Below are 27,840 nucleotides of genomic sequence, written 5' to 3'. Positions count from 1 at the left end.
GAGTAGCCGCTGGACGAGGTCAGATAGCTTCAGTGGCTTGTCTGCCTTCTCTGAGCCAAGTTGCGTGACGCTAGCATTGCCTGTGTTGTTTCTGTGATTGTTTACAATGTTTAAAAAAATTGAGAACGCCGCCAGTTGTGAAGTGAGGGCAGTGATTAAATTCCTCAATGCAAGAAACGTTCGCCCATGTGATATTCATCGCCAATTAAAGGAGGTGTATGGAGACAATGTAATGGACGAGTCGTCTGTTCGGCGGTGGTGTCGCAACTTCAACATGGGGAGGGGGAACACACACGACGATGAGCGTTCGGGGAGACCGTCTGTCATTACAGACCAACTGGTGAGCTCAGTTGACGAATTCGTGAGGAACGATCGGCGCGTCACAATTGATGACATCTGTGAGCATTTTCCCAATGTTTCTCGAACAATTGTTCATGAAATTGTTAAACACCATCTGCATTATGCAAAAATTTGTGCAAGATGGGTCCCTCGCGTATCTCAATGAGCTGGCGGCGAAGGACTATGCAGCAGGAATACAGAAACTTGTCACACGTTATGACAAATGCCTTAATTTGCTTGGAGATTATGTTGAGAAGTAGTTTAAAGTATCCTCTTTCAAATAAAATTTTTTATGTTTGTTAATATTTACTTTTGTGTCTTTATTTCACGAACGGGTATTACTTTCCGGATGACCCTTGTATAATAAGTATTATTTTTTGTGTACAAACTAATTAATACTATCAGGATAGCTCATTTATAAAATTAGTTGAAAATGTACACACAAAAAAATGGAGCATAATCCTTTACAACCACTTACAATGCCCTTCATAAACCTTTTTCTATCCTAGGTAAAATATATAGGTACCTAATTAATGAGGAAAAGTTAGTTTCAGGGGGAAAGTAATTTAACGCCAGAGTGGTTTACACTTTAGTTTTAATATCATTATTTACAATGTATACATATAGCACAGAATACTATGCACTGTACCGAAGTAGCATGAATGACCATGCCAAGTGGAGTAGTCCACCAGAATCTCCATATAGCAAAATGGCAGTATGTATGTACAATTTTTGGTTAGCATCAGCTGCTTTCCATTAGTATCAAACAAATTTTCTGGGAACATTTGTACATTTTTATGCATCAGCTAACCCAAGTTTTAATTTATCTGATTGTTTTGACCAAAATCAGTGAAAGTCACCCAAAGAAAGACAAACATCTTTAATCTTCCCCATGTATATGTAAGCAACACAAGTACATGCTGCGAATATAAGCTGCAAAATTTCAGTCTTTTTTTTGAGCAGAAATAAATTTTGAATTACTTTCCCAACTTTCCTCAAAAAGCTGATCATCCAAGAGGTTAAAAGTAACAAGAGCACCCTGGGCACTACACATAAAATGTACACTTAAGTATCTATCAAGTCCCAGTCAAGTTGTCTCCTTTACAAATAATTTGTACATAAAGATTTAAAAAAATTAATATAGAAAACATGCAATCTAAGTATCACTGGTTTGGACTAGAAAAATTAGTGTCACTTCCTGGCCTAAAACAATTACATTTCATCATGAGAATATTTGCATGCAAAAACAGCTACTCTATGTTTAGAAAATCACCCCCATACCATAGTTGCTTAAGCCTTTTACCATAAACTCTTATTATTTTAGCTAATTTTAAATAATTAGCTATCATAAAAAAATAAAAATAATGAACAGGGTGGAGTACCATGGGCTCTCTTGCAGCACCTGCAATGCTTAATTAAAAAGAGATAGGTTAGTTCATGTTCACCAGAAGACTTTGGAGATGCAATTTTTATGTTTTACTGTCCACAATTATCTCATCACCACTGGAAATGTTATAACTATACAATCTTTTCTGGGGAAATTTCATTTCCTCAGGTCCTTGTATTGCTCTCATGATGTGATCAGAGTAAAAGAGTCTCATGCGATGGGGTGGAAGGCCATCAGCAAAGGACTCCAGACGTTGCTTAAGCTCAAAAACAGTTTGGTAGACATCAATTCTACGTGCTTCTCTTTTCTCTCCATAGTGAAATATCACTTTCACTCTTTTCTCTGGACTGAGATCCACATGCACCAAAGGCTCCAACATCCCATGAATAGCAACAAGTTCGTGAAATCTATATGAAGAGAAAATAAACATTGAAAACAAAAATGTTAGTATATATTATGGCGTTTATTAATAATATGGAAAATTAAAATAAGAGGGGTAGTTAATAAATAATATTTAAGAAATTCACCATTCTCCATTTTATTCAATAAAAATAAATAATCTATCTACAGTACAGTCCTTATATGAATTACATGAAGTTGACCAATTCAAATTATGATCAATGCATGCAATGCATTTAATTCATTAATATATTTAACTGGCTTTCCTACTGAAGTCTGAAAACAATTCTCCAGATATCCACCATGACACTGCTGATTTGCAAGCACAAATTCATGAATAGATGAAAATAGAGAATTACTAAATTTAGAATTAATGGTGAAAATCATGTTTTGGAAATAAACAACATGAAGGTGTTAGTTTGGTATATGAGGGAAGGAAATGGACTTACTACTCGCCTGTAAATTGTATGGTGAGTCAAATGAAATAGTTTAAATCATCACATGAATTACTCTGACTTGGGTGACCTTTTCTGAATGATAGTTGAATAAATTACTCAAATAAATTTTAAGTTTTTGTAATGGCCAAAACAAGAAGATTTCTACAGTAAATTCATATTAATGATAGGATGACATGGGTATGGGAGTGGGAGAGGTCTCTTTATCTCTGCTACTCAGAAGTCACTCCCTTCCAGTTGAGAGATGTATTAATGAATTGTCAATTATTGTGAAATTTGCACATTTTTAGAAAGATCTAAGCTTCAAAAGTTTACTCATGACCTAATTTTCACACGATGTCATACAAGAAAGGAGGAGTGGGCAGGGAAGGCCATTGGCAGCTGTCAACACTGTTATACCCACAATAAACTGTCCTTAAAACAGGTTTTAGGCATGACTGTGGGCTGAGAAGATGGTTATCAAAAATTGAGGGCAGAAACAGTGATCAAATGCAGGATTGAATTCAAAGAAAAGTTTCCAATATTCCCTCCTTAAACATAATTGGTCAAATTTTTTTTAACTCAATTTAACTTCTCTCTTCTCAACTCTGATTAGAGTATTTTAATCCTGAATTGCAGCTTTTTTTGTAGTAAATTAATTCATATACCTGAGTGGGGAAGATGAAGAAAGAAATTATACTCTTCACCAGGAAATTTATACTTCCTTAAATCTGTTTTCCAATGTAATTAACCCATTATGACCCTGGTGAGTTGTTAGCAACCAGGAAATCTAATCCAAACAACATTTAGATGGAAAGCAAAAATGTTGTCCCTTCCATGGTTCAGAAGCTCAAAAATTTAACATGGTTTCAGGAACTTCAGTTCCATCGGAGCATGATGCCACTTTACTAAACAAAGCTTACTTTGACGAACAAGAAGACCAACATCAAGTCACCTAAAGAAATTTGTTTTTTGAGGCCATTGTATACCAAACATTAGTTGGCACCATGAAAATTTTTCTAACTCTTTCAAAGGCTTTATTATTTGTGCTATGTCAATTGTTTAAAAATAATATGTCATTTGATTGTAACTAAAATGCTTTAAATATCCCATAAAAGCTTTTGATTAAATTACCTGGATAATGCATAAATTCAGGCTAAAAATCATTTTCCCAAATTGAAATTAGAACTCAAAACCCTTGATTTCCAGCTGGGTGCTTTAACCAATGAAACTTCTGAAGCACCCTCATATACTGTGAATTTATAGGGGCTTTTGCAGTGTCAGAGAATGCCTCTGTAGCTTAATTGGGTAAAGCACCAGACCAGATTCAGGTTCAAGTCTCAGGCAAGTGATTTTTACACTGTAAATTTCTATATTTTAGTGCAATTAGCAAATGACTCCATCAAAGTAATTGTCACAGAATCTCCCACAATACTTATAATTAATAGCTTGATAGGTAAGCAGTCTGTTATCATTATTATGGTTCTTTGAATAGATTAACTATTAATCAGTCAAACATCCATCCTGGATGTTAATAATCAAACAATATATTGGAAAAAATACTCAATAAAATCAGTCATAATATGTTGCTCTCCAAGAAAAACTACAAATAAAAATTTTTCTTCTTCCACAACATCATACTTAGCCCATTTATTCAAGTTATGTAATTAATCAAAACATTGCATTAGGCCCTGTTTTGATCCCCCTTCCCCTAGATTTGGAATTGGACAGACTTCCCTCCCAACGAGCTCATTTTACAATGGACTCCAATGAAGAAGTTGAATCATCGTAATTATCCAGCTTGGTTTACCACAGCGATCATTAGAATGGTGGATACTAAAAGGAAATTACATAAACAATATAAGATATCTAAATCTCGCAGTGCTTACTTGGAATTTAGCAATGTCAGAAGCGTTTGCAAGAGAGAGATCAAAAAGTGTTATTATAATTATATAATGAAGGTGCAAGATTCTATTCCACACAATATTAAGTTTTTTTGGAACTATGTAAACTCTGTAAGAAAGTCTAACAGCCTTCCAGCTAATATGCATTTTTTGACAACTGAGGGAAACAGCACCAAGGAAATTGTTAATTTATTTGCCAACTATTTTGCTGGAGTTTATGGGCCCTTGTCTCACACTACACCTACATACTCTTTTGACTGCCCTACCTCAATCTTACCCTCAATTACTCTGACGTCACAAGAGGTGTTTGATATACTTAACGCACTCGATGTGAACAAGGGCCCTGGACCAGATGGTATTCCACCGTCTGTTTTACGTTATTGTTGTGATATCCTTGTCGAACCCCTCACCTTTTTATTCAATTTTTCCTTGTGTCAGGGTATCTTTCCTGGTATACTAAAATTCAGTCATGTAGTTCCTATTTTTAAATCAGGTGTCAAAGAAGATGTAATGAATTATAGACCTATTTCCATACAATCATGCATTGCTAAAGTATTTGAGCGTCTTGTTCTGAACCATGTTAGTCCTATCTTTAAATCTGTTATTCTGAATGAGCAACATGGTTTTTATGCTGGTCGATCCACCACCACTAATTTGATTTCCTTTCAGAATTATGTTATAAAGGCATTTAATGTTGGTTGCAAGTCGATGCCATATACATGGATTTTAGCAAGGCCTTTGATACAGTTAGTATTAATCATCTTATTAGTAAACTCTATGCTTATGGTATCTCTGGTAGATTGTTAAAATGGTTTGATTGCTACCTTCATGAGAGGAAGCAGGTTGTAAAAATAAAATCACACCTTTCAAACACATTTAATGTCACTTCTGGAGTTCCTCAGGGATCACATTTGGGTCCATTTCTGTTTAATGTATTCATAAATGACATTGCAAGTGCAATCCATCATGTACAGTTTCTCCTATTTGCGGATGATTTAAAACTATACTTAAAAATTAAATCCTTAACTGATTGCCATGTATTGCAAAATAGCACAAATCAATTAACAAACTGGTGTTCTTACAATGTCTTGGAACTCAATATCAAAAAGTGTAGCTGTATGTCATTCTATAGAAATAATACTCCTGTTTTATTCAAGTATTGCATCATGACTACACCTCTCGACCGAACTATCAAGATCAAGGATCTGGGCATAATATTTACTCACTCAATGACTTTTGACAAACATATTGATACTAGTGTTAAAAGAGCTAATAAAATGTTGGGGTTCATCACCCGATTCACCAGAGATATTTTTGATGTAACTTGCATCAAATCACTATTCACCATGCTTGTGTTACCAATTTTGGAATATGGCTGCATTGTGTGGTCACCATTTTATGAGTGTCATATTAATAGGCTTGAAAAGGTTCAAAGACGCTTTATTAGGCTATGCATGCGCAAACTTGGTGTTGACATGTACAATATTTCGTACCCGGATGCATACAAGGACCTGGGGATCTCAGTTTTATCTTCCCGGCGCATCATGGCAGATATGATGTTCCTACACAAATTGTTGAATAATAGCGTGTCCAGTCCTGAACTTTTGGAATTAGTCTCTTTACAAACGCCTTCTTATGCTACCAGAAGCAAGTTATTATTTCACAGAGAATTTTATAGACGCAACTTTATGTACCACAGCCCAATAGCTAGAATTCTGAGGGAAGGAAATGAACTTCCTCCTGAAATTGATTTCTTTGGTATGAATGCTATGCAGTTTAAGCGATGTTTGAGATACAATTTGTAATTGTGAAGAAATTTCTTTTTCTTTTTATATATATATTCTTAAATTTCAATGGGTAAATGCCCGTGTATGTGCAATACATGCATTTATGTATGTTGTGTTGTGCAATAAAATAAAACTCAGCATGAATAGAGCAATAATTTCTACCCCTAATCAACATAATGGAAATCAAAATACATCATCAGGAAAAACTAAATATCCTTTTATATACACATAATTTAAGGGTAAACATGATTTCACAAGAAATAATTATAAGATGTTGGCACTAAGTGAATTTCTTTTGTATCTTTAAGTCAGTATTGCTCCAATCGACCTTTATCGTTCTATCTAGATTTGGTTATTCTGAAACATTTTTGAATACTATGAAACTTGTTGAGTTTGATATATGGACCAAAATGAAGACACTCTTAGTAGTCATTCAGCTTTATGCAAAAGTATATATGTAGTTGTATTGTGAAAGGATATACTAAAGGAAAAATCTTATTAACATTAAAGAAATGTAATACAGTAGCAAAACATGCTTTGGCAAGAAAGACATTTTTGAAATGGAAGAGTTTTATTTGATGTCACTTAAAAAATAAAAAATAAATCTTAAATTAACCTGTTCAAGATATCATGTAAGCCAAATTCATCACATACTATTCAGCATATTACATACTATTTTGGCACATTACGAACTGCATATACATTCAAAATAGTTTGAGTCTCACCTTCTTGGACGCTCTTCTGGGTCTCTCACTACATAAAATCTAATGAATGCCCTTTCTGCATCTTCTCTTTCCTCCTGTGTGATTGCACCACCACCATTTAATACCTCCACATTTGGTAGCCTTGCTATTAATAACTGCCGTCTTTCATGTTCAGTCAATTCCTATAATAAAGTTATAATTGAACCTTGTATTATCATTAGTTAAATTCATATGGCTAACAAAAACAATTTGATAAACAAATGATAAATACGTTGACGTTTACTAAATATAAAGAACTTTATTCTTGATAAAATAAAAGTCATTCAAAACTAACCTCCACCAGTGGGCATGACTGTATCCGCAGACAGTGTAGAGCAGGATATTCCCTAAGGCGATCCACATCTTCCCACTCTGAGAGTAATGTATTATTGAGATTTAGTAATTGCAAGCTTGAGAACTTGGCATGGGGATCACAGGTTATGTGCTCATGGTTCAAAGACTCTATTGGACAATCAGCTAGAACGAGAGCTTGAAGACCAGGAAATTTATCTCCTATTTTTGATATTTCCCTCCAAGAATTTACTGGATTCCCCGCAAAGTGAAGTTTCCGCAGGCTTGAGTGTGGTCCGCCACGGTCATCAATATCAACAGAGGAGTATTCATTTAAACTTAAATGGAGTTCTTCCAAACTGAAAACATACAAACTATGGGTCAAGAAATAGTTGCTGGGCGAAATTATAAATCCATATATTTCAGTTTTGTGAATCTAAACACAAACAGAATCTAGCTAGAATCTAAACTTAAACAGAATCCCATCCAATATCGTCAAATACTAGCATAATTTTACCTTGGCAGCATGCGCAGCAATTTTCGGACGCTAGTCCAATCTACTCGGGTCCCATTGAGTACCAAATCCCTCAGATGCAAAAAACAATTATTTTCGATGAAACAGCCAATGTCATCGGATAGATTATTGAAACTTAGGTTTACAAATTTAATCCTGGGCATGTGTTTCAGAATCCCAAAAACCTGTGGACAAAAAAGGTTAAAATACAGATACCCAATTCTCGCACATCTCATCGCTAAAAAATCGAGCAACGTACCTCACTCCATTCCGATAGTTTATTTTGGGCGAGATCTAGCTCTTCTACTTGCTGACATTTTTCATCCAACGCCTGTTCATCTCCAGCAGATTCAATATCACAGTCATTTAGCACCAGTAAGGAAGGTATACATTTTCGAGGACTCTTTTTGGGAACGTAAATAGCAATAGGCAAGTCACTCCCAATTTCCGGATCATCCGAACCATATTTATTTTCTATTGCTTCCAGTAACGATGCCATTCGAATTCCTATAGATAAAAATGTAAATAAATATATCAAATTGACAAAATGGCTTTTGAAACTTTTTATGAATTTCTATTGTTTGTGTACGTTATTGTGATCAGCTGATGTACAGCCCACCATTATTTACGCACTACATACATACTACAGAGCACACGCAGCAGTTAACTATTACTCCCTTCCAACATATCAACTAAACATTCTAATGATAAACTCACACTATATTTCAATTCCACTAAAAGGTAACATTAATATCTAAACAATTAGAACGTAAAGATCACTTTCACTTATTGTACGTCACACGGAAAAGAACATTCCTTGATTGCGACAATATTTGATAGAATCGCACATGCTCCATTTCCGCATGAGCAAATGAAATCATATGCTTAAACACAAAATACCTTGTACTAAAGACACTCTAGAGTATATTTCAAAATTTACTTACAAAAAATATTAAATATCTTCTGATAAACGTGACAGTCCAGGTTCTTTGTTTTGTTTACAGCTTTAATGTCTCCACTGACTCATAGAGGCCAGTAGTGTAGCGAGGTCATTCTGTTTACAATCGTAATGAATAACTAGCAAAGATCAAAATAATATATTACTGGTAAAATAAAAAGTGACATCTCCCATGCAGTCAGAGATGTTGAAAATAATACACTAGATTAATATAAAAAATAATAGTTGAAGAAGCTCTTACACACTGCATGTTTCAATTTTTGAATTTCAGGAACAACTTAATTTATTCTTTAGTAGGACATGAAATAATATTGTTATTTGGACTTTTGTTTTCACCCCAAAATTATACCATAGCAGATAATGCATTTCAATTATGCGCAACCAGGAAGCCAGCGAGCTAGTTCGTTTCCGTGTTCTAACTCATCAGCTGTTGCGTCAAGGTCATCAACCATGCGAGAAAGCTGGACGGCAGAGCGTCGAGGAAGGAGGTTTAGACGGAGAAGTCGCCGCTGTTGTGACCTCGGTGGCAGGTAGGTCCTTTCCATGGCGTCTTTAAATTAAATTTTCCTGAACCCAGTAAGAGCTAAATGTAACCGGATCGCGGAGCGGTAGATTGATGGATTACTTCGCTGGTAACCTGAATTAACCGGAACGGACATCGGAATGCTGTCATTTGACCATACTTAAGATTTAGGCATAGTTATTTATTACCGTGATACCAGTAAATATTTATGTCTTTGTTATTGTAGTCATATTAATTCTTTTGTTGTTATGGGTGGCTTATTTCATAAATTTTTTGTCGAGTTGAGGATCGTAGTAAGTTTCATCAGGTTTAATTTTTGTCCGGTAAAATTAACGGGCAAATTTAAAGTTTTAAAATTAACGCATAATCATTTCTGTGTCATTGACAGATGTTCACGCCAAGAATTGTTTTTAAAGGAATTCCGTCTAGTATTGGGATGTAACCGGTAAAACTGATAACTCACCCATTTAGTAATAGTTGTGCGCTTAAGTTTAAAAATAACTGACTTCGTGTGAAATTGATCACACTCCTATTGGGCATCCTAAATTACGTGAATTATAAATATCAAATATTGCAAAATCCAATGCCGCCGAATTCAATGAACACTTCTCATTCCCAGATTAAGATCTTCCTGAAGTTACTGTTTTGCGATAAATTTCGTAATAATTTTCTCGCATAATTATACGTGACTTCCGTCACGTAGGCGAATTCAGCGTTGCTGTACTAATTCACACCTTTTTCGTCATCATTTTTTATGTCCTTTGAAGTAAGTGGAAGACCCTAGGTTCTCTAACACATCTGTTTAAAAAGGAGGATGTAAGTTGATACTCATGTCGGATAAGTTTTTGTTAGCATTCTGACTCGTTGTTTATATCTTTGTATAGGAATGATACGTGCAGTGCTGAGATATAGGGAACATCTATCAAAATTTCACAGTGAAATTAATGGTAATTGCGAGAAGTTATTATTTTTACGCACCATGGTGACAGAGACCACTTCATTTTCTCCCAATTTTTTCTTCCGACAAGTAAGTATCGGACGTTTGCATTTCCTTACACCTATGCTACTGGTACACATATATTGAATATACAGTAATTCAATTTACTGGTTTTTAATTAGCTCTTCGATCGTGAGAGTTGTACGTACACATATTTACTAGCCGATGTTCAGTCTAAGGAAGCTTTGATCATTGATCCAGTCATTGAACTTGCAGAAAGAGATGCGCAACTCGTAAAAGACTTGGAATTGACTTTGAAATATGCTGGCAAGTAATTATAATAATAAATATGATATTTATTTGTTGAAAGTTGGACTGTGAAACATTAAAATATATGCCTTGGGATTTTCAATTGAACTTTTTGTTTGGTTCGTAGTGAATACTCACATGCATGCAGATCATATTACTGGTACCGGCCTTCTAAAGAAATTGGTTCCAGGCTGTAAAAGTGTCATTTCTAAATCAAGTGGAGCTCAGGCTGATGTGTATGTTCAGCCTGGTGATGAAATCAGTTTTGGTTCTCATCAGTTAGAGGTGAGACCGACACCGGGACACACAAATGGTAATAATTTAAATTTTTAGCCTTATGCCATGGTGTATATTTAAAAAAAATATGATTTTCTATTACTATATGTATATGCATATTTTCCTGCTTTCAAAGCATTATGTCTGTGAGGGGATCGAGTTGGTGTGGTGGCTAACATACTGGCTTCCCACCTAGAGGGCCTGGGTTAGAATCATGGAGATCTGTCCGTCTGATGGGACGTTAAACAGCAGACCACTTGGCATCTTTTGATAAGAGTAGCTTAATGCCGACTCCACCTTCCCGAATTCTCTCCACCCCTCCTCCTTTTCCATCCATCCATAATGGTGCAAATGACCCTTGCTGTTGGTTGCCTCCCCTAATAAAATACTAATATGTCAGTGATAAAAAATATGGGGTTTTCATCATTAGTCTGTAATTCTACCGATGATCATGAAAGGTCATCATTATAAGTTGAAAATCATATAATCGCAGATGTAGTTTTGTGGTGCAATAAGTTACCAAGCAAGCATGTACATTTATCCACTGATTGGAGGGGTCTATGTTCAAATCCAGGGGAGCAAAAATAATTGGGCAGAAAAACCTGGATTTGCAAAAATATCTTTTTATTTGCTTAGTGGTGTTCAAAAATGAATAATCCAAACTACATATTAGTCAATTTCAAGAGTCTTGATAGATAGATAGATGTCTTTATTTGGGTGAAATTGAGACCTAATGGTCCCTTCTTCCAGTTAACCCATCATCGTATACATATTATATTAGGCATTAAACTTGTAGTTACATTCATATGTACACTTGAATGCATATAGACAGACAAATTCATTTAGCACAGATTTGCCCATCGAAAAGAAAAAAAGTATATATATATATATATATATATATATATATATATATATATATATATATATATATATATATATATATATATATATATATATATATACACACACACACACGTATATGTATACATATATACATACATATGCATACAAGTACACATAAATACACATACATATATACACACAAACACACATACATACATATAAACACTGTAATCAACCCGAAGGTCGGTTTAATAGGTGATGGCAGAGATCACCCAGTACTAAGCCCTATACGACGTGTGAAATTCACACATCAGGGTAGGGGGGCCAGTTCCTTTCCCTGTGCTGGTTATGGTTTCCCAGGAAGACCTGGTACCCGAAAAATCTTATAGCTTGGGTGGAGCTGCAGAGACTGCCCGGGAATTGAACCCAGGACCTTCCGGTCAGTAGTCCAACGCTCTACCCCCTGGACTACCACGACCCACTATATATACATATATATATATATATATATATATTAATATACACACACACATGCATATACATACATACATGCATACATACACACATGCATACATACACATACATAAATACATACATAATTATGTACATATACACCCATACATATACACATATAAATTAAGGTTACACATACACACATACTCAATGTAAATGACATTGAAGATAGAGAACAATAAAATAAGGTAAGTCTAAGCAAAGAATGAGGTTTGTGGGAAAAGCTAGGGAGAGTGTGGCATTGCTCACCTAGTAAAAATCCACGGAAGAAAAACACCCACGAAGAGAAGGGGGGGAGTGAAAAACCTGCGAAAACCCTATTAATTAGAGGAAAGATATATGTGCATTGTAACAATCATTTTTACATAGTATACATATTATGAAGTTACTGAAATGGAAATGAAGAAATTAAATATATTGACAACACATGCGGAGTAATGAGAAGTGTAATATTACTAAAAATAATGATGCAAACTCGTACTGCTTGAGATGACAAAACAAAAAAGTAGAAAGTGATCTGTATTGCAGCTGAGTGGAATGAGGGAGGGTATACTGGTTAAGTTAAGTACCTGAGGAAAATGAACTTGTGAAGTGCTCGCCTAAATGTTGTTGTTGATGAAGAGTTTTTTTATGTCATCTGGGAGAGAGTTCCACAGACGGTATGCTGTAACATGAAAAAATTTCTGATAGATTTCCGTGCGATGATGTGGGACAAGAAGTTTATTATCACCCCTTGTATTTCTGTTGTGGATTGAGCTGATAAAGAGGAAATTTTTGTATAGATATTTAAGTGTGTGGTTTGAAAGTATTCTGTAGAAAATTGTAAGAATATGTAAATGCCTGCAGCCTTCTAGCTTTAACCAGGATATTCTAGTAAATGAGTTGGAAATATGATCGTATTTTCTAAGATCACATATAAACCGCACACAGGAATTATGGGCCCTCTGGAGTTTGATTTTCAGTTCACCTGAAAGGTCTTGGTATACTACATCACAGTAATCAAAGTGGGGTATGAGAAGAGAGGACACAAGAAGCATCTTTAAGGAGGCAGGAGCAATGTACTTTAAGCTTTTAAGTGAATGCAGGGATGAGTTTATTTTTCTGCAGATAGCAATCACATGATCAGTCCAAGATAATGTTTCATTAATGGTTACGCCTAAATTATTTACTGTTTGAAGAGTGAAGAGAAAGCTCACCTGTATGTGAAATTCACTAATCAGGGATGGCGGGGCCAAATTATTTCCCTATGCCATCTCAGGTTTTCCTGGAAAATCTGGTATTCAGTGATTCAGTTTGGATGAAGCTGGAGTCCTTAGTGACTAGGAGTCAAACCCAGGGCCCCTCTGGTCAGTTGCGGTTACATACTGGACTACCAGGTACAGGTTAGCAATAGGTTCATAACATTATGTATCATCTACACTTAAAATATTGTTTAAGTGGATTTTTATGATGGTACATACTTATTTAAGATAAGAGTAGCATGGAGTTCAGTTGGAGGGAGTTATGTATTAGAAGCCTAAATGGATATCAATAGCCACAAGTTAGTGTCACATGTTTTCCTACATGCAAGAATAATCCATCATCATTTGAAAATTAATAATTAATCAACTTAATTTGACCTAAATATTTCCTGTATTTCAATGCTTACAAGTGCCATTCCCTTTTAGATGGCAGCCTGTATATGTAATTTCATCTTAATCTAACATGAACAACATCATCTTGTGAGTCGTTTCAGCCAAATTAATTAGCTTACCATGACTCCCCTGTCACAAAAACCATAGCCATAAGCTAGTGAATAAACTTTAATAATTGAAATTTCTGCATTCATTTGCTGTGTGTGCTGTGAGTAGCTAGGTGCCCAGGAGAAGGAATTAATGTTTTTATTAATTTTTATATCTATTTCTAAATCTTTCCTAAAAACAACGTAGTTCATGATTATTGGTGTTCAAAAATTCTTCACTCTTTCTACATGACAGATGCAATGCTCACATATATGGCAACGGTTTTTGCGATCATGTCACCTGCATCAGATATAGAGAAGTGATCTATAAGAGGGACTCATCTCTCAGAACAAGGGCGGGAGAGGGATGGAGGAGGAATGGAAGGAAAGGAGTTGAAAGGGCAAGATTGAGAGAGGGAATATTAGGGGAAGGAAAAAGTGAGGTGCTTTGAGGTGAGTCGTGGGGTGGGTGATGCATGGCAGGCAGGAGAGAGGAAGTAATGTGATCACAAGGGGTGGAGGTTTTGGGAGGGGATAGCAACGGATTGCATTAATACCTGGAGTGGAGGATTTCTTTAGCCATATATGTGCAATATAGTGAGTTCTCAGTTGGATGGTACAACTTGCCTATAAGCGTACACATTTAAGCATGAAAACACCAAATGGTGAAAATATTTATGTATACGAGGGTGGTCCCAGAAGTACCCAACCCAACAAAGAAAACTGAAACATTTTGGATAAAAATTTATTTATTTTTCAACGTAAACTCCTTTCAGCTGAATAAACTTATTCCAGCGATGTTCAATATCCTTTTTATAATGAGAACGGTCTTGCTCCTCAAAATAGCCATTAACTGCCAACATCACTTCTTCGAGCACAACTTCCAGCACAACTGTGGAAGCTATTCAGGAATATGTTCGAGAGGAAATTCCTGATCTGGATACTTCATCGGTCATGGAAGTTGTCAAGCTCGAAGTGACCCGCGGCAACCATGCCTCCTTCCGCATTTCAGGGAAACCCTCATAAAGCCTTCATTTTGGCCCAAATATGTGCACGTCGGAAATTATTCTTTTTGGAAGACACGCCCGACAACATCGACAGGGTAGCGAAGTACCTCAAGGTCCTGCACATTAACATTCAATATCTTAGTAACAAGTTGCTGGATCTTGAGGTCCTGATGAGTGAATATAAACCTCATGTCCTTTGTATTAATGAACACTGGTTGAAATTAAGTGATTTGAAATTTTTAAATCTACCTGGATATTCCATCGCCGATGTATTTTGCCGTTCAAAGCATAGAAATGGAGGTGTATTGGTTCTAGTTTCACAGTGTGTGCGCCTTTTCCCGACCTGTTTCTCACAGGATTTTCTCAATGAAGAGTTGTCCTTCGAGTCCTGTGTCGTGGGTCTCAGTGTAAATAATGTCGCATATCATTTATTATCTATCTATCGTTCTCCCTCGAGTGATTTTAGTGTTTTTCTTAACAAACTTGCTAAACTATTAGAGCTAATTCATGATGCTATACCAAAACCTAATTTAATTATAACTGGGGACTTTAATTGTGATTTCGCAAGTAATTCCAAAACCAAACAGGAATTCTTAGATATCCTCACCTCTTTCAATATTTGTGTTACTAACACCGAACCCACTAGGGTAAACGGCCTTTCCTCTACTATTATAGATAATATCTTAACAAACATTGATTTGGGAAAAGTAAATACTGAAGTAATCAAATCCCACATATCAGATCACTATCCTCTTCTATGCAAGATTTTAATTTCTTCTCCTAGTCACTGCAAAAAAATTTATAAAAGGCAGTTTACAGAGCAAAACTTTATTATCTTCAATTATATGTTGAAGTCCCATGATTGGTCTGATTTATACCAACTCAGATCCTACAATGACTCATTTGAGTATTTTTATTCTTCATATCAATATTACTTTGACATTTGTTTTCCATTGGTCTCCCACAAAACTAGAAACTTGTCCTTAAATACTAGAAACCATTGGGTCACCGATGAAATACGATGCCTCTCGAAAAAAATGAAGGAGTTAGCTATCTCTTATAAAAATAAATGTAACTCGATAGACTGCTTGGAGTATAGAACACTGAAAAAAACGTACCGTCAAAAGTTACAACTGGCTAAAAAAACATTTAACAACTGTAGAATTCTCAATGCCGATAACAAATCTAAAGAAATTTGGAAGATTATAAAGGAAGCTAAGTGTTCTATCAATAATCATCATGATTTCAAATTACAGGACTCCACCGGTAATGTTATTTCTGATTACTCTCAAATGGCATCCAACTTAAATGACTTCTACTTGTCCCACCAGACTACTACAAATACTCCAATTCCTGTTAATTATCCTCTAATCCCAAGCCTGTCTAATTCATTGTACCTGCTTCCTTGTACTGAACTGGAACTGATGAACATCATTAAAAAATTCCCTAACAAAAGTAGTCCTGGTACAGATGGTATCCCAGGGATTGTGATAAAAAAATCAATTAATTCTATCAAGGAACAGATACTCTTCCTAATTAATAAATCCCTACAACTTGGTGTTTTTCCTGATGCCATTAAAATTGCCAAAGTTGTACCACTTTATAAAGGGAAAGGTAGTGAGCAGGATATGAATTCTTACCGTCCAATATCTTTATTAAACCAGATAGGGAAACTATTTGAAAAGGTCTTCCATAATCGACTTACATCATTTCTTGAATCTTTTAATCTCTTGTCTGGCTCACAGAATGGTTTTAGGAAATGCAGATCTACATCTACAGCTACCTATCACCTCGTAAACCTAATACTTTCAAATCTTGATAATAGAATTGAAACCTTGGGACTATTCTTCGATTTTTCCAAGGCTTTTGACCTAGTTAATCATCAGTTACTCTTGTCCAAATTAGGACACTATGGCATCAGAGGTATCCCTTATAACTGGATCAAATCTTACCTCAGCGCAAGGCACCAACAGGTTATTTTGTTAAAGAACGGTACTAATTTTACTTCTCCTAGTAAAGAAGTTACATTAGGTGTACCCCAAGGCTCAGTCTTGGGCCCTATCCTATTTTTACTTTACATTAATGACTTACCAAAAGTTCTGCAGTCAGTTCCAGGAGCCGAGCCAATTTTATATGCTGACACTAACGTAATTGTATCAGCACCATCGTTAAACAACTTGACCTTGACAGCAGCTAGAGTTTCCGAACTTCTTTGTGAATGGTGTTCACAAAATTCTCTGAAACTCAACCCTGACAAGTCTGGACTCATATACTTCTCTAATAAAAATAAAGCCCCTGCTTCATTGGCCATTGACCTAGGGGGAACGTGTGTACCCCAAATTTCTAGATCCAAGTTTTTGGGAGTTGTTATAAATAAAAATGTATCATGGGATGAACACATATGCAATCTTCGTAGCAGGTTAAATTCCATTTGCTTTCTTATTAGAAGTATTAGGAAATCTGTAAGCCTTGATATCTTACTTTCAATTTATTACGGAGAATTTTATTCTTTAATTATCTATAGTATTATGTTCTGGGGTTCTTCCCCTCATTCTGATTCAATTTTTAAAGCTCAAAAATGTTTAATACGATTAATATGCAATGCTCCCTACAATGCACCTTGTCTTTCCTTCTTCAAAAGGTTAAATATTCTGACTGTTCCATGTATTTACATTTATGTCGTATGCATTTTCACTAAAAGTAATATATCCAATTATATGACAAATGACAACGTTCATTGTCACCAAACCAGAGCCTGCAGAGACCTGCATCAAACTTATTGCAGGACTTTAAATACATCCCTGGGGCCTAAATCAATGGGCCTCCTTGCACTGAACAGGCTCCCTTACGATTTTAAGTACGTAAAGGATCCAGTCCTGTTCAAAAAGAAATTAATATCATTTTTAAGGAAAGAACAGTTTTATTCTGTAATGGAATTCATGGAGAAAAAATAACCATACTGAATATGGAATATATTTTATGCAAAAAATTATTATTGTGTCATGCTTTTCTGAATTTCATCATTGTTTAACATCTATATGTACATATGACGTGTCCTATACACTTATCTGATGTATCTATTACACTGTGTCAGTGTCTTCTGGGCAAATAAAGATTATTATTATTATTCGATTGGAAAATCTTTGACCACCGAGCCATTTTTTCAAGTTTGCGGACAGAAAATAATCTGAGGGGGCTAAATCTGGCAAATAGGGTGCATGAGGTAGGAATTCAAACTTTAATTCATGAATGTTGGCCATTGCAATAACAGATTTGTGAGCTGGTGCATTGTCTTGATGAAGCAACATTTTCTTCTTAGCCAAATGCAGCTGCTTTTGCTTAATTTCTTTGCTCTAATGTTGCAATAAGTTCGAATATTTGCCATTGATGGTTTTTCCTTTTTCAAGATTGTCAATGAAAATTATCACACGCGCTTTCCAAAAAACCGACGGAATGACCTTGCCTGCAGATGAAATGGTCTTCGCCTTCTTTGGAGAAGATAGTGGTTCTCCTTTATGAATCCATTGTTTTGATTATTCTTTTGTCTCGGGTTTGAAGTCATGGACCCATGTTTCATCCATGGTTATGAAACTGCACAAAAATTCTGCTTTGTTGCTGTGAAACTTTGCTAAACACTCAATGGAAACATCTTCATGACACTGGTTTTGCTCGAGTGTGAGCAAACATGGTGCCCATCTTGCACACAGCTTTCTTATGTCCACATTTTCAGTTAATATGCGATGTACTACATTTTTTGAGATGCCTACTATGTGTGCTAGCTCATGCACTTGCAGTCAACCATCATCCAGTATCCTTTTGTGGATTTTCTTCACCATTTCTGGAGTCATCACCTCAATTGGTTGACCAATGCAATGCTCATCTTGACAGCTCGTATGGCCTCATTTAAACTCTACTACCTAATATTTTACTGCTGTAAAGGAAGGAGCAGACTCACCAAGGGTAGAATCCAGTTCAGCTTTCATAGTGTTTCGGCTGAGGCCTTTCAAATAAAAGTATTGTATCACATAACGATGACCAATTTTCTCCATTATTACAAATTCACTGAAAACGTTCACTATTGATGGCTGCCAAGCAAATACTAAACAGCTTAGTGTCTACAACCTTGAAACATATACTTTATAGACTGCATACTTTCTAATACAGTGATATTTTTCAAACAACTACCGCCACCTCTATGTCAGGCCAGGTACTTATGGGACCACCCTCGTATATAGATGTAGAGAAAAGAAATATATATGAAGGACCAGTACAAGGTTAGTGGGGAAGGTGGAAGGGTGTGGACTCTCAAGTAAAGATAATCCCTGTCAAGAATCAAGCCATGGGCCTTTGACTTGCCGGGGCAGACCAGACTCGCAAAGCTATCTAGGGAGATGTAACTGCAGAATTTAATGCAACAAAGTGTGTGTATAACTCTGTATTTGTGGAAATAATTCTAATGTTCTGCTTTGTTTATTGTTGTTAGAACTTTTGATACATGCCATGAGTAACTTTGACATATTCCTTTTTAGGTTGCGTTTCATATATCCTCCATAAACAAGGAATAGCTTTCACGGGTGATGCTTTACTCATAAGAGGGTGTGGTCGTACTGATTTCCAGGAAGGTGACCCTAAAACACTTTACAATTCAGTGCACACCCAAATATTTTCCTTACCAGATAATTTCTTGCTGTATCCAGCTCATGACTATAAAGGTAAATATTTGGCCATTTCCTCTTTAGAATCTGTTGAAATTATTTTGTAAGTTGTCCTGGTTCTAACTAAAGTGATAAAAAATTGTTTGTTTTGGGTTAATTCGTAAGTCACCTGATGCTATTCTTCAAATAGCATCGGTAGTAATTCTGTAAAAGCCATCAGCAAAAAATATTGGGTATGACTGTGGCCATTAGTGATGCCATGGAAAAATTAGGGTAGAGTAAAGTTAGTTTGATGAATATCGCAGTTGATATAAGGTTGTCAAAAGAAAAACATATTCTTTTAAACAATGCCATTGGTTGAAATGATAATTCTGTACAATTGAAAAACAGCCAGTGTGGATTATTTATGTTCACTGAGTAACTACATATATAGTTTTGTTTACATAGCCATGGGTTCACTTTTTAATTCACATGCCTCATATATACCTCATATTTTATATTTATCATTTTATATCATGAATAGCTTGTGGTAGTTGATACAGTCTGATATGAAATTGTGATAGAAGAAATCTTTGGTATTATTTTTCAAAGTATTATCATTGGCCATTCATATTTATTTGCCTCAGCAAAAATCACTCATTTCATGAGGCTTTACAGTAATTAGATTTTAATTAAAAATTGCATGAAAACGTCACTGCAACTTAAGTCAAGTTTGAAGTATAGTAATTTTATTTCAAATTGAAACTCAAGAACCTTCTAATGAAGAGTTATTATTCTTTTAATGATATTTGAATGACAAGCAATTGTAGTGCATTGTGGTTTTATTACATACCCTAATGTATATGATATTTTTCAAGCCTGTTTGTAGTGTTGAAATGTATCTGTATTTTGTACTATTCTTTGTGTTTGATGACTCCCTTACCAACATGATGTCCATGTTCAGTGGAGAAAAATGTCATTATTACTGTTTTAAAAGTTAACGACTAGCTCCCTGGCATTGAATTTCTGTCAAACAAACCACTGGTTGCTATCTTCTGTCATATATTTTAGTTCAAGCAAAATTAACTCTAGTACAAAATGCTATTTGATGAATTTATCAAACAAAAATTGGGGGTTCAAGATGTTTGGGTGACTAATGTGCTGGCTTCCTACCCAGAGGGCCCGGGTTCGAATCCCAGAGGAGGTAGATATTTTTCAATTGTGTCTCAATCCTTACTTGAGGTGCTTTGTGGAGATTACTTTTAGGGGTTACGTTGTCCGTTGCATGGTATGCCAAACTGCAGACCCATTGGCAGCTTTCATTAAGAGTTTTCATTCAATGGGTATCTCTCCACCCTTCCTTTCTTTCCATCCATCTCTAATAGCATAAATGACCTCATTGACCGCAATGGTTTCATTGATCCCGTAGCGTTCTCTTTAGAATTATTGCAACTTATATTTTCACAGCCTGTAGCAAGTGAATAAAAATCAGCATTATAAACTCCCTTCATTCCAAAGAAACTGTGGGAACAGTAACTTATAATGGAGTCATCCACTAATGGGCAAGGTGAATGATTTTTACACTCTGAAATTGTTGCATCCCTTAATTCTCTTCAATTTTCATGGAAACATTTTGTTTTTCATGACAATTTTGGCAAATGATTACCACAAAGCAATACATTTGTCGATGCTGTTACAATGATGCCACTATGTCATGGGTTCAGCAGCCTGTAACTCAAAAAGCATCCAGAAATGGCATCGATGACTTTTATGGAATAGCTTCCGATGCCTTAATGGCATCCTTGAGCAAATAGTATTGGGTACCATCATAAGGAAATAACCCCCTGGTAATTTAAATTATAAATGGTAATGCTAGGAAGTAGTACATATGAATTTCATGAATAGTCATTCCTAAAGTCAGTAGGTGAATTTGATCATGCCTCTTTGAGTATGCTTCCTGCTAACATTGTTCCTTGAGGGATATTGCTATTTATCTCTCTACTGAGGTCCTGGAATTACATCTTTCAGTCCCTATTTTGAGACATATCATTTGGCTTAAGGTTGTTTCTCAATTTGGCTCCGAGAGCCTTCATTTCTTTATTCCCCAAGTGTGCTTTTGCCTCCAAAAATCAATCTCCACTATCACATCAATGGGATTCACTGAGTTAAGTTTCTAAATTTCAACATCACTACGGTTGGTAAAAATGCCCTAGGCTGTAATGTTTGCCTTGGAGAACATTACCATAATTTGACCAAAACTTTGAATTTAAACTCAAAGCAAAATGAGTTTCACCTGTCCTGGATTCTAAGATCTTTTCATGGTAAATTTAATTTCTCTGAGAGGTTATTTCTCTCTATTCACAGGTCAAACTGTGACCACAGTAGCAGAAGAAAAGAAATACAATCCACGCCTCTCCAAAAGTATTGAGGAATTTGTGAAGATAATGGAAAATTTGAATTTAGCTTACCCAAAAATGATTGGTGAGTTATTAGCTGGCTATCTCCAAAATTACCTGTATGCTACAAAATTTACTGGATCTGGAAGAATAATATACGTGTGTATCATGGAATTCGGGTAGACAATAAGTAAATCTGTTAACTTCAACGGATACTAATGATCAGTGTAAATAAATGTAATCTGTAAAATGTACATGTTAGAAATCTCCCTAGGTTAAAATCATATCAACTTTGGTGTTGGCCACACTTAAACTCATTGAATCTTTGGATTGATTATAGCAATTAAAATGGATTGGTATAAGTGAGGCCAATATTTGACTTGGTTTCCGTTTTGCGTTTAACGAGTTGAACGTGTGTTGTATGTTGCCCTTTTGGGATTAATAATGTTAGAAAAATCTGGAGTAAGACTCACTGTGGTAATTACAATTTCACCTCTTATTATTTGGCTGACTTGTTCATTTAAATAATAATGGGTCTTGAATGCAGAAAGTAATGTTATTTCACATGGTATGCTAATGAAGTGCCCTAGCCCATGTAGCACCATTTTAGGAAAATTAGAAAATATGATTTAAAAATCAAATTATATATTATTCATGTAGAATAAAACCTTGTCATTTGAAATCCAGGAATCAAAAAATTATACTTCATTATCCTTGATATTAGTCAAGTGAAAGAAATTGTATTCGACCCAATGTTGGCCAGTAAAATCCTGGTGTCTTTTACCTGTCAATGACGAGGTCATGACATCCAATTTCTCTGTAGATGGGTTTTGATTTATCCATAATAAAAATCATGCAAAATTTTATGCTTTTAGTCAGGGGACATTCTCAAAACAAATTTAAATGTATTAAGTTTAATCAGGGTCAAAGTAATGAGTTAATATCTCTATCAAAATTCTAAGAAAACAGAAGAAGACTAAGCTAGTTAGAATAGGAATACATCTACATCATACCCTGCAAGCTGCCACAAGGGCGTGTTTACAGTCGCCAGACATGCATGCACAATCCCAATCATGACACCTGTAAACAATTATGAGTTTGATTATACGCTGGAGCAAAGTCAATCACACTATAGAAGGTACTTGCATGAAGCAAAATTCAAAAACAGGATATGTATATGCTATGTATGATATTATGCATCCGCTATGTGGATGATATTTTTTGTATATGGAGTGGTTCCCCAAGACAGCTGAGTATATTCAATCAGGCCTTGAATCTAGTCAACCAATCTATTCAGTTCACTACAGAATTAGAGCAAAATGGGTCCCTTAATTTCCTTGATTTAAAAATCACGCGTTCAGGTAAAAAATTAGAATTCGATATCTTCAGAAAACACATATCCACAGATCAAGTCATCCACGCAACCTCCAGACATCACCATACACAAAAATATGCAGCCTTCCATTCTCTTCTACATAGACTAATAACTATCCCCCTATCCGAAAAAAACAAGAATAAAGAACTTGGGATAATTAAACCAATAGCCATTAGCAATGGGTACTCTTCTAGTCTTGTAGACAACCTTCACAAGAAAAAGTTACGTAGGCAAGCTATCAATAATATCTATGGGGAGACAAGGGAGAGGGATAATAAATGGCAAAAACTCAACTATTTAAGAGACATTAGCCAACAAGTTATGAAACTCATGCCCGGATATAAATTCGCCTTCTACAACCGGTCCAATCTGAAAAACATGATTTGCCATACCAAAGATAGGGTGGATATCATGGAAAAAAGTGGGGTCTACAGGTTACACTGTGACGAGTGCTCTGCCATATACATTGGCCAAACAGGGCGTAAATTCAAGGAAAGGATCAAGGAACATGAAGCGTGTTTACGCAAAAAAAACCCCACCTCCTTGTTCGCGAAACACCTCCTTGAAGAGGAACATCAGAGTGAATTTAGACCTAAAATTTTACACTTGGAAAATAAGGGACTCAAGCTCGACTGTTTAGAGAAATTCGAAATATTAAGAAATGTGTCCGGGTCAAATATTCTCCTTAACGATGTTATAGACTCTTCCCATTCCCCCCTCCTTAACTTAGGTAAGTACCTAGGTGCTTTACCACCTGTGGTGCCTCCCCTCCCCTCACCGTCAACCGCCGTACCTTCCCAAGTTGGACACTCATCTCCACACCCTAACCCTTTCTCCCTCTCATCCCAATCACCTCCTAACGATTTTTGCAGACCTCCCTCTCCCCCTCCAGCCCCCCCTTTCACAGTTTGAAAAATGTATTTAAACCTAGACTGGGAATATTCTGTACCTGATGATGTCGATCTTCGATGAAACCCGGGTCGTACAATAAAGCTCTTCTGTGGGATAACATAGTGTATTTCATTTTGAGATGAGGATATGTATATTCGAATCAGGCAGGTGGTGTTAAAAAGATTTAAATCAAAATATGCTGGATATTTACAGAATATTCATGTATACACTGCTCAGGCTATTTCTATCCTTCATAGATATTTTAGAGCTGTGAGAGGTAAGATGGAATGATAGCAAAGATTACTACAATGATGTTATAGAGTATATACAGCAGAGGGGAAGGTAGCCAGTGATGTTGGCAAAAATATTGAACAAAAGGCTAGGAAGAAGCATAGTAAACAGAGAAGGTGAGTGATAAAATATTATTAGTAGAAGTAAAAGCTGAACAAACAAACTTGGTCATTGTTCAGGTCTAAATGCCATAGAGCACACATAGGGAGGAAGAAGTCTACAATTTATGTGATCAATTAGAAGAAATAATTGTGGGTGTTCCTGGAAGGAAACATTTGATAGTGATGAGGGATTGGAATGTGATGGTAGGCAAAGGAAGAGATGAGAAATATGGGGACTATGGTTTAGGAACAAGGAATGAAGGGAGAAAACAATAGTATTCTGCAATAGATGGGGTTTGATCATTCTGATCACACTAGATGTAAACATATTATTATTAGGTGATCTACTGGTTAATGTAGGTTTTGGATGGTCACAGCTTCCAAATGGTACAGCGGCAATCCCCTTGTCTCTCCTAACAAACACAGCCCAACATCCTATTCTATAATATAGCCTGTCTCAACTCTGGATACTTCCTGCCTCTCTTCATTCTATCCAAAATCCCTATCCTATTACTGCCCCTTCCTAACTTACCTAACGTTCTCCCCTTGATCACGGTCTTCAACATCCTATTGCCAATCAATATGCTTGGCATTAATTTTTTCTGTCCCCTTAGGATTTCTCCCAGCAATCCCCTCTCATCTCACACCATACCTAGCACCTCATTTGTTTTCCTTTCTATCCACTTAATCCTCTCCATCCTTCACTCTCACTTATCCAAAGCCTCCAATCTATGCATATATTCCTGCTTAAATGACCATATTTCGGCGATGTAAATAACTACACTGCATATCAATGTTTTTACAAGCTTTTTATCAAAATCTGCACTCAAATGTTCCTGTAATCATTTCCCTCCTCCTAGTGAAAGCTTTTTTGCCTAATGTGATTCTTCTCCTTATGTCCCTATTACTTTTACCATTTTGGTCCAAACACTTCTGAGATAGATAAACTGCTTGACCTGCTCTAGTTTATGAACTTCAGTTTTAATGTTTAACTTGGCTTTCCTCTTTCTCAAAAACTGCATAACCTTTCTTTTGTATACATTTATTCTCATCCTGTACCTATCACACTGAGTTTCTAATATGCTTGCCTATGCTTGTAACCCCTTGGTTGGCTGACTAACCCAAGTGTAATCATCTGCAAGCCTAACATATTTTATGACTTTCTCGCTGACCTGTTCCACGTGCCTCTCTTACCCTTTCTTCCTCGTATAGTTAACTCTTGTTTATCCATGCTAATAAATATGTAAAGTGATATATCGGGATCAGTTTTTATTCAGGTATGGGAGAAAGATGTATGATGCCAAAGCAGTGATCAAGTTACTAATAGAGAAGAACATAGGATGTAGTCAGGATTTATTTTTTGTTTTTTAGACTTTGAGGAGAAAGTCAGTAAAGTGATTTGGGCTGAATTAATGAATGTATTAAAGAAAATAAGATTATAGGGATAGGTGACATATCCATGACGTGCAGATGTTCAGATATCTCAGGTGTGAGTCAGTATGATCGGTATGGTATTTGGTTGAGGGGTAAAACAAGGCATCCATTAGCACCTGTACTTTACTTCCACAGCTATCTCTAAAGTTTTTGATTTTGATCACTATCAACAGCCAATGATGTGTAAGGCTTTAATTTAAATATTTTTATTACTCTCTGCCCTTATCCATTATCATTTCTCACACATTCACCAGCCCTTCGAATTCCGTATTCTCCTTTTTAAAGTAAGAACATATGTAGCTTTACTTTGCAGCGAAGTAATCATTTACTATCTACACTGCATTATTTTAACATAACATGTAAACATATGACAAATATGAATCCATATCAGTGATCTTTTGTCAGTATTTGTCCTTCATTAGCCATTTGTTTTTACTGGCTATGTGATTAGTTTAGCTTTCTGACAGTGCGCTTAATTTCTGTACTCTTGTAAACCTATAATTCCACCCTTGTAAAAAATGACTGAAAAACAGGAAAAAAATGTGATTTATAGTGCTAAAAAACTTGATTTAATGATAAGGAATAAAGAGAAGAGTTCATTTGTTGTGTAACAGTAGTCTCTTGCTTTTGAACACTATTTTGGTTATTCATGTTTTTTGATTACCCATCCTTCATCATGCATCCATTAGCATGGGCAATCGAGAGTTAATGTGTACGGGGGAAATGGTAAAAGAGTCATGTGGAATAAGTCTTTGAGGAGTTCATAAAATCAGTTAACTGATGATTAAGCTTGGGTTAGTCTGCCAGCCAAGGGGCCACAAGGTTTTGATTATTTTTAATTTTTATATTATTTTCAATAAAACTGAATCTTTCATTTGTTTTCAGTATTATGTTTTGTCTTCTGCAGTTGCCTATGGCTTTTTGATTGTTAAAAATCTCTTGGTAAATCTTCTATCTTCTTAGTAATGAACAATTATAGAATTGCTGCCCTTTCCTTCTTTTTCCCATTATATTTTTGAAATAATTTATGTATTTATTGATTAATATATAATTATTTCAATTTAATGTCATTATTTATTGTTTTATGTCTAATTATTTATAAATAATTTTCTCTAATCTTGTAATTTCATATTAGTGTATTCCTATTACCTAATTAATGAGGTGCAACCTGAAATCTATTTAATATTACCCTATTTGTCCATATTTACTAAATTTTTCAGATAAAGCTCTGCCTGCTAATAAAGTGTGTGGTCTTCATGAGGTCAACTAGATAAACACCCATAAAATGAAATCATACTGCAGCTGGGGCAAAATTTTTTCAACACTGCTGAAGTAAATTGTTAGGAAAAATTTGATCATCTTTAAGAGGCCCATCTCAGGAAATCTTAAGTAGTGCTGGAAAATATTTTTTGCTATTAAAAATTGAAGTTGGCACCAGCTATAAGTTCATCTGATGATGCTGGTGTGTGTATTATCAATAGCACACTTATTTACCTTGGATGAGATATCGCTCTCATGGAGCAGAAAGTTAGTAAGTGGGCTCCTGTAAGCTTGTAAATTCTTTTCACTATGGTAATCATTACTCTACCTGGCAACAAGGAAGTGGTAAAATACTCTAAATATTTTCTTAAATTGATGTGATGTGGAAACAATTTGTGTATAAATAATGTATTTTGTGAGGTTTTTATACTATTTTAATGATGTGCATAATTATTTTAAAAACAGATTGGAATCAATATAAACTAGAATATATGTCAAATATTATCTAATGGTGTCATTGTGTGATACTTTTATTTTAATGAATGTATAAAGCTGGTTGTGTTCTTTTAAATAA

General features: G+C 35.5%; 2 protein-coding genes across 7 annotated transcripts; one reads left to right on the top strand and one right to left on the bottom strand.

Annotated features, from left to right (window-relative positions):
* Positions 1-924: 924 nt before the first annotated feature.
* mlt (tubulin folding cofactor E like protein mlt) lies at positions 925-8,840 on the bottom strand. Of its 3 annotated transcripts, none has more exons than XM_071585076.1 (6): positions 8,743-8,840; positions 8,058-8,305; positions 7,802-7,983; positions 7,289-7,643; positions 6,976-7,136; positions 925-2,133 (listed from the first exon to the last, which is right to left on the bottom strand). In XM_071585076.1, the coding sequence occupies exons 2-6, from the start codon at positions 8,295-8,297 to the stop codon at positions 1,809-1,811; spliced, it is 1,263 nt and encodes a 420-aa protein (XP_071441177.1). In that variant the 5' UTR covers positions 8,298-8,305; positions 8,743-8,840; the 3' UTR covers positions 925-1,808. The 3 variants fall into 3 exon arrangements, with proteins under 3 accessions (XP_071441177.1, XP_071441180.1, XP_071441179.1); XM_071585079.1 differs by lacking the exon at positions 8,743-8,840 and adding an exon at positions 8,516-8,590; XM_071585078.1 differs by lacking the exon at positions 8,743-8,840 and adding an exon at positions 8,388-8,472.
* A 220-nt stretch (positions 8,841-9,060) lies between these two features.
* LOC139687784 (persulfide dioxygenase ETHE1, mitochondrial) lies at positions 9,061-27,840 on the top strand. 4 transcript variants are annotated; one of them, XM_071585080.1, is made up of 7 exons: positions 9,075-9,286; positions 10,164-10,306; positions 10,399-10,543; positions 10,653-10,838; positions 19,414-19,596; positions 21,883-21,999; positions 27,227-27,840. In XM_071585080.1, exons 1-7 carry the CDS (start codon positions 9,130-9,132, stop codon positions 27,274-27,276), a joined length of 981 nt encoding a protein of 326 aa, XP_071441181.1. In that variant the 5' UTR covers positions 9,075-9,129; the 3' UTR covers positions 27,277-27,840. The 4 variants fall into 4 exon arrangements, with proteins under 4 accessions (XP_071441184.1, XP_071441181.1, XP_071441182.1 ...); XM_071585081.1 differs by having other exon boundaries at positions 9,254-9,424; XM_071585082.1 differs by lacking the exon at positions 9,075-9,286 and adding an exon at positions 10,025-10,045.

This window comes from Hetaerina americana, unplaced genomic scaffold (assembly GCF_022747635.1).
Source record: "Hetaerina americana unplaced genomic scaffold, ioHetAmer1.1.p SCAF_2, whole genome shotgun sequence".
In the NCBI taxonomy this organism is placed as follows: Eukaryota; Metazoa; Arthropoda; class Insecta; order Odonata; family Calopterygidae; genus Hetaerina; species Hetaerina americana.
The sequence above is the reverse complement of the archived record's forward strand: the minus strand, read 5'-3'. Positions and strand labels throughout refer to the sequence as shown.

What these genes read in the sequence shown, in the direction of transcription:
- mlt (XM_071585076.1), bottom strand. Translation starts at nt 8,297, where the DNA reads ATGGCATCGTTACTGGAAGCAATAGAAAATAAATATGGTTCGGATGAT. An exon ending in AACTATCGGAATGGAGTGAG is followed by an intron (nt 7,984 to 8,057) that starts GTACGTTGCTCG and finishes TTTTGTCCACAG; the next exon opens with GTTTTTGGGATTCTGAAACA. An exon ending in CCAGAAGAGCGTCCAAGAAG is followed by an intron (nt 2,134 to 6,975) that starts GTGAGACTCAAA and finishes CTCTTCATATAG; the next exon opens with ATTTCACGAACTTGTTGCTA.
- LOC139687784 (XM_071585080.1), top strand. Translation starts at nt 9,130, where the DNA reads ATGCGCAACCAGGAAGCCAGCGAGCTAGTTCGTTTCCGTGTTCTAACT. An exon ending in TGTTGTGACCTCGGTGGCAG is followed by an intron (nt 9,287 to 10,163) that starts GTAGGTCCTTTC and finishes ATCTTTGTATAG; the next exon opens with GAATGATACGTGCAGTGCTG. An exon ending in CCAATTTTTTCTTCCGACAA is followed by an intron (nt 10,307 to 10,398) that starts GTAAGTATCGGA and finishes GTTTTTAATTAG; the next exon opens with CTCTTCGATCGTGAGAGTTG.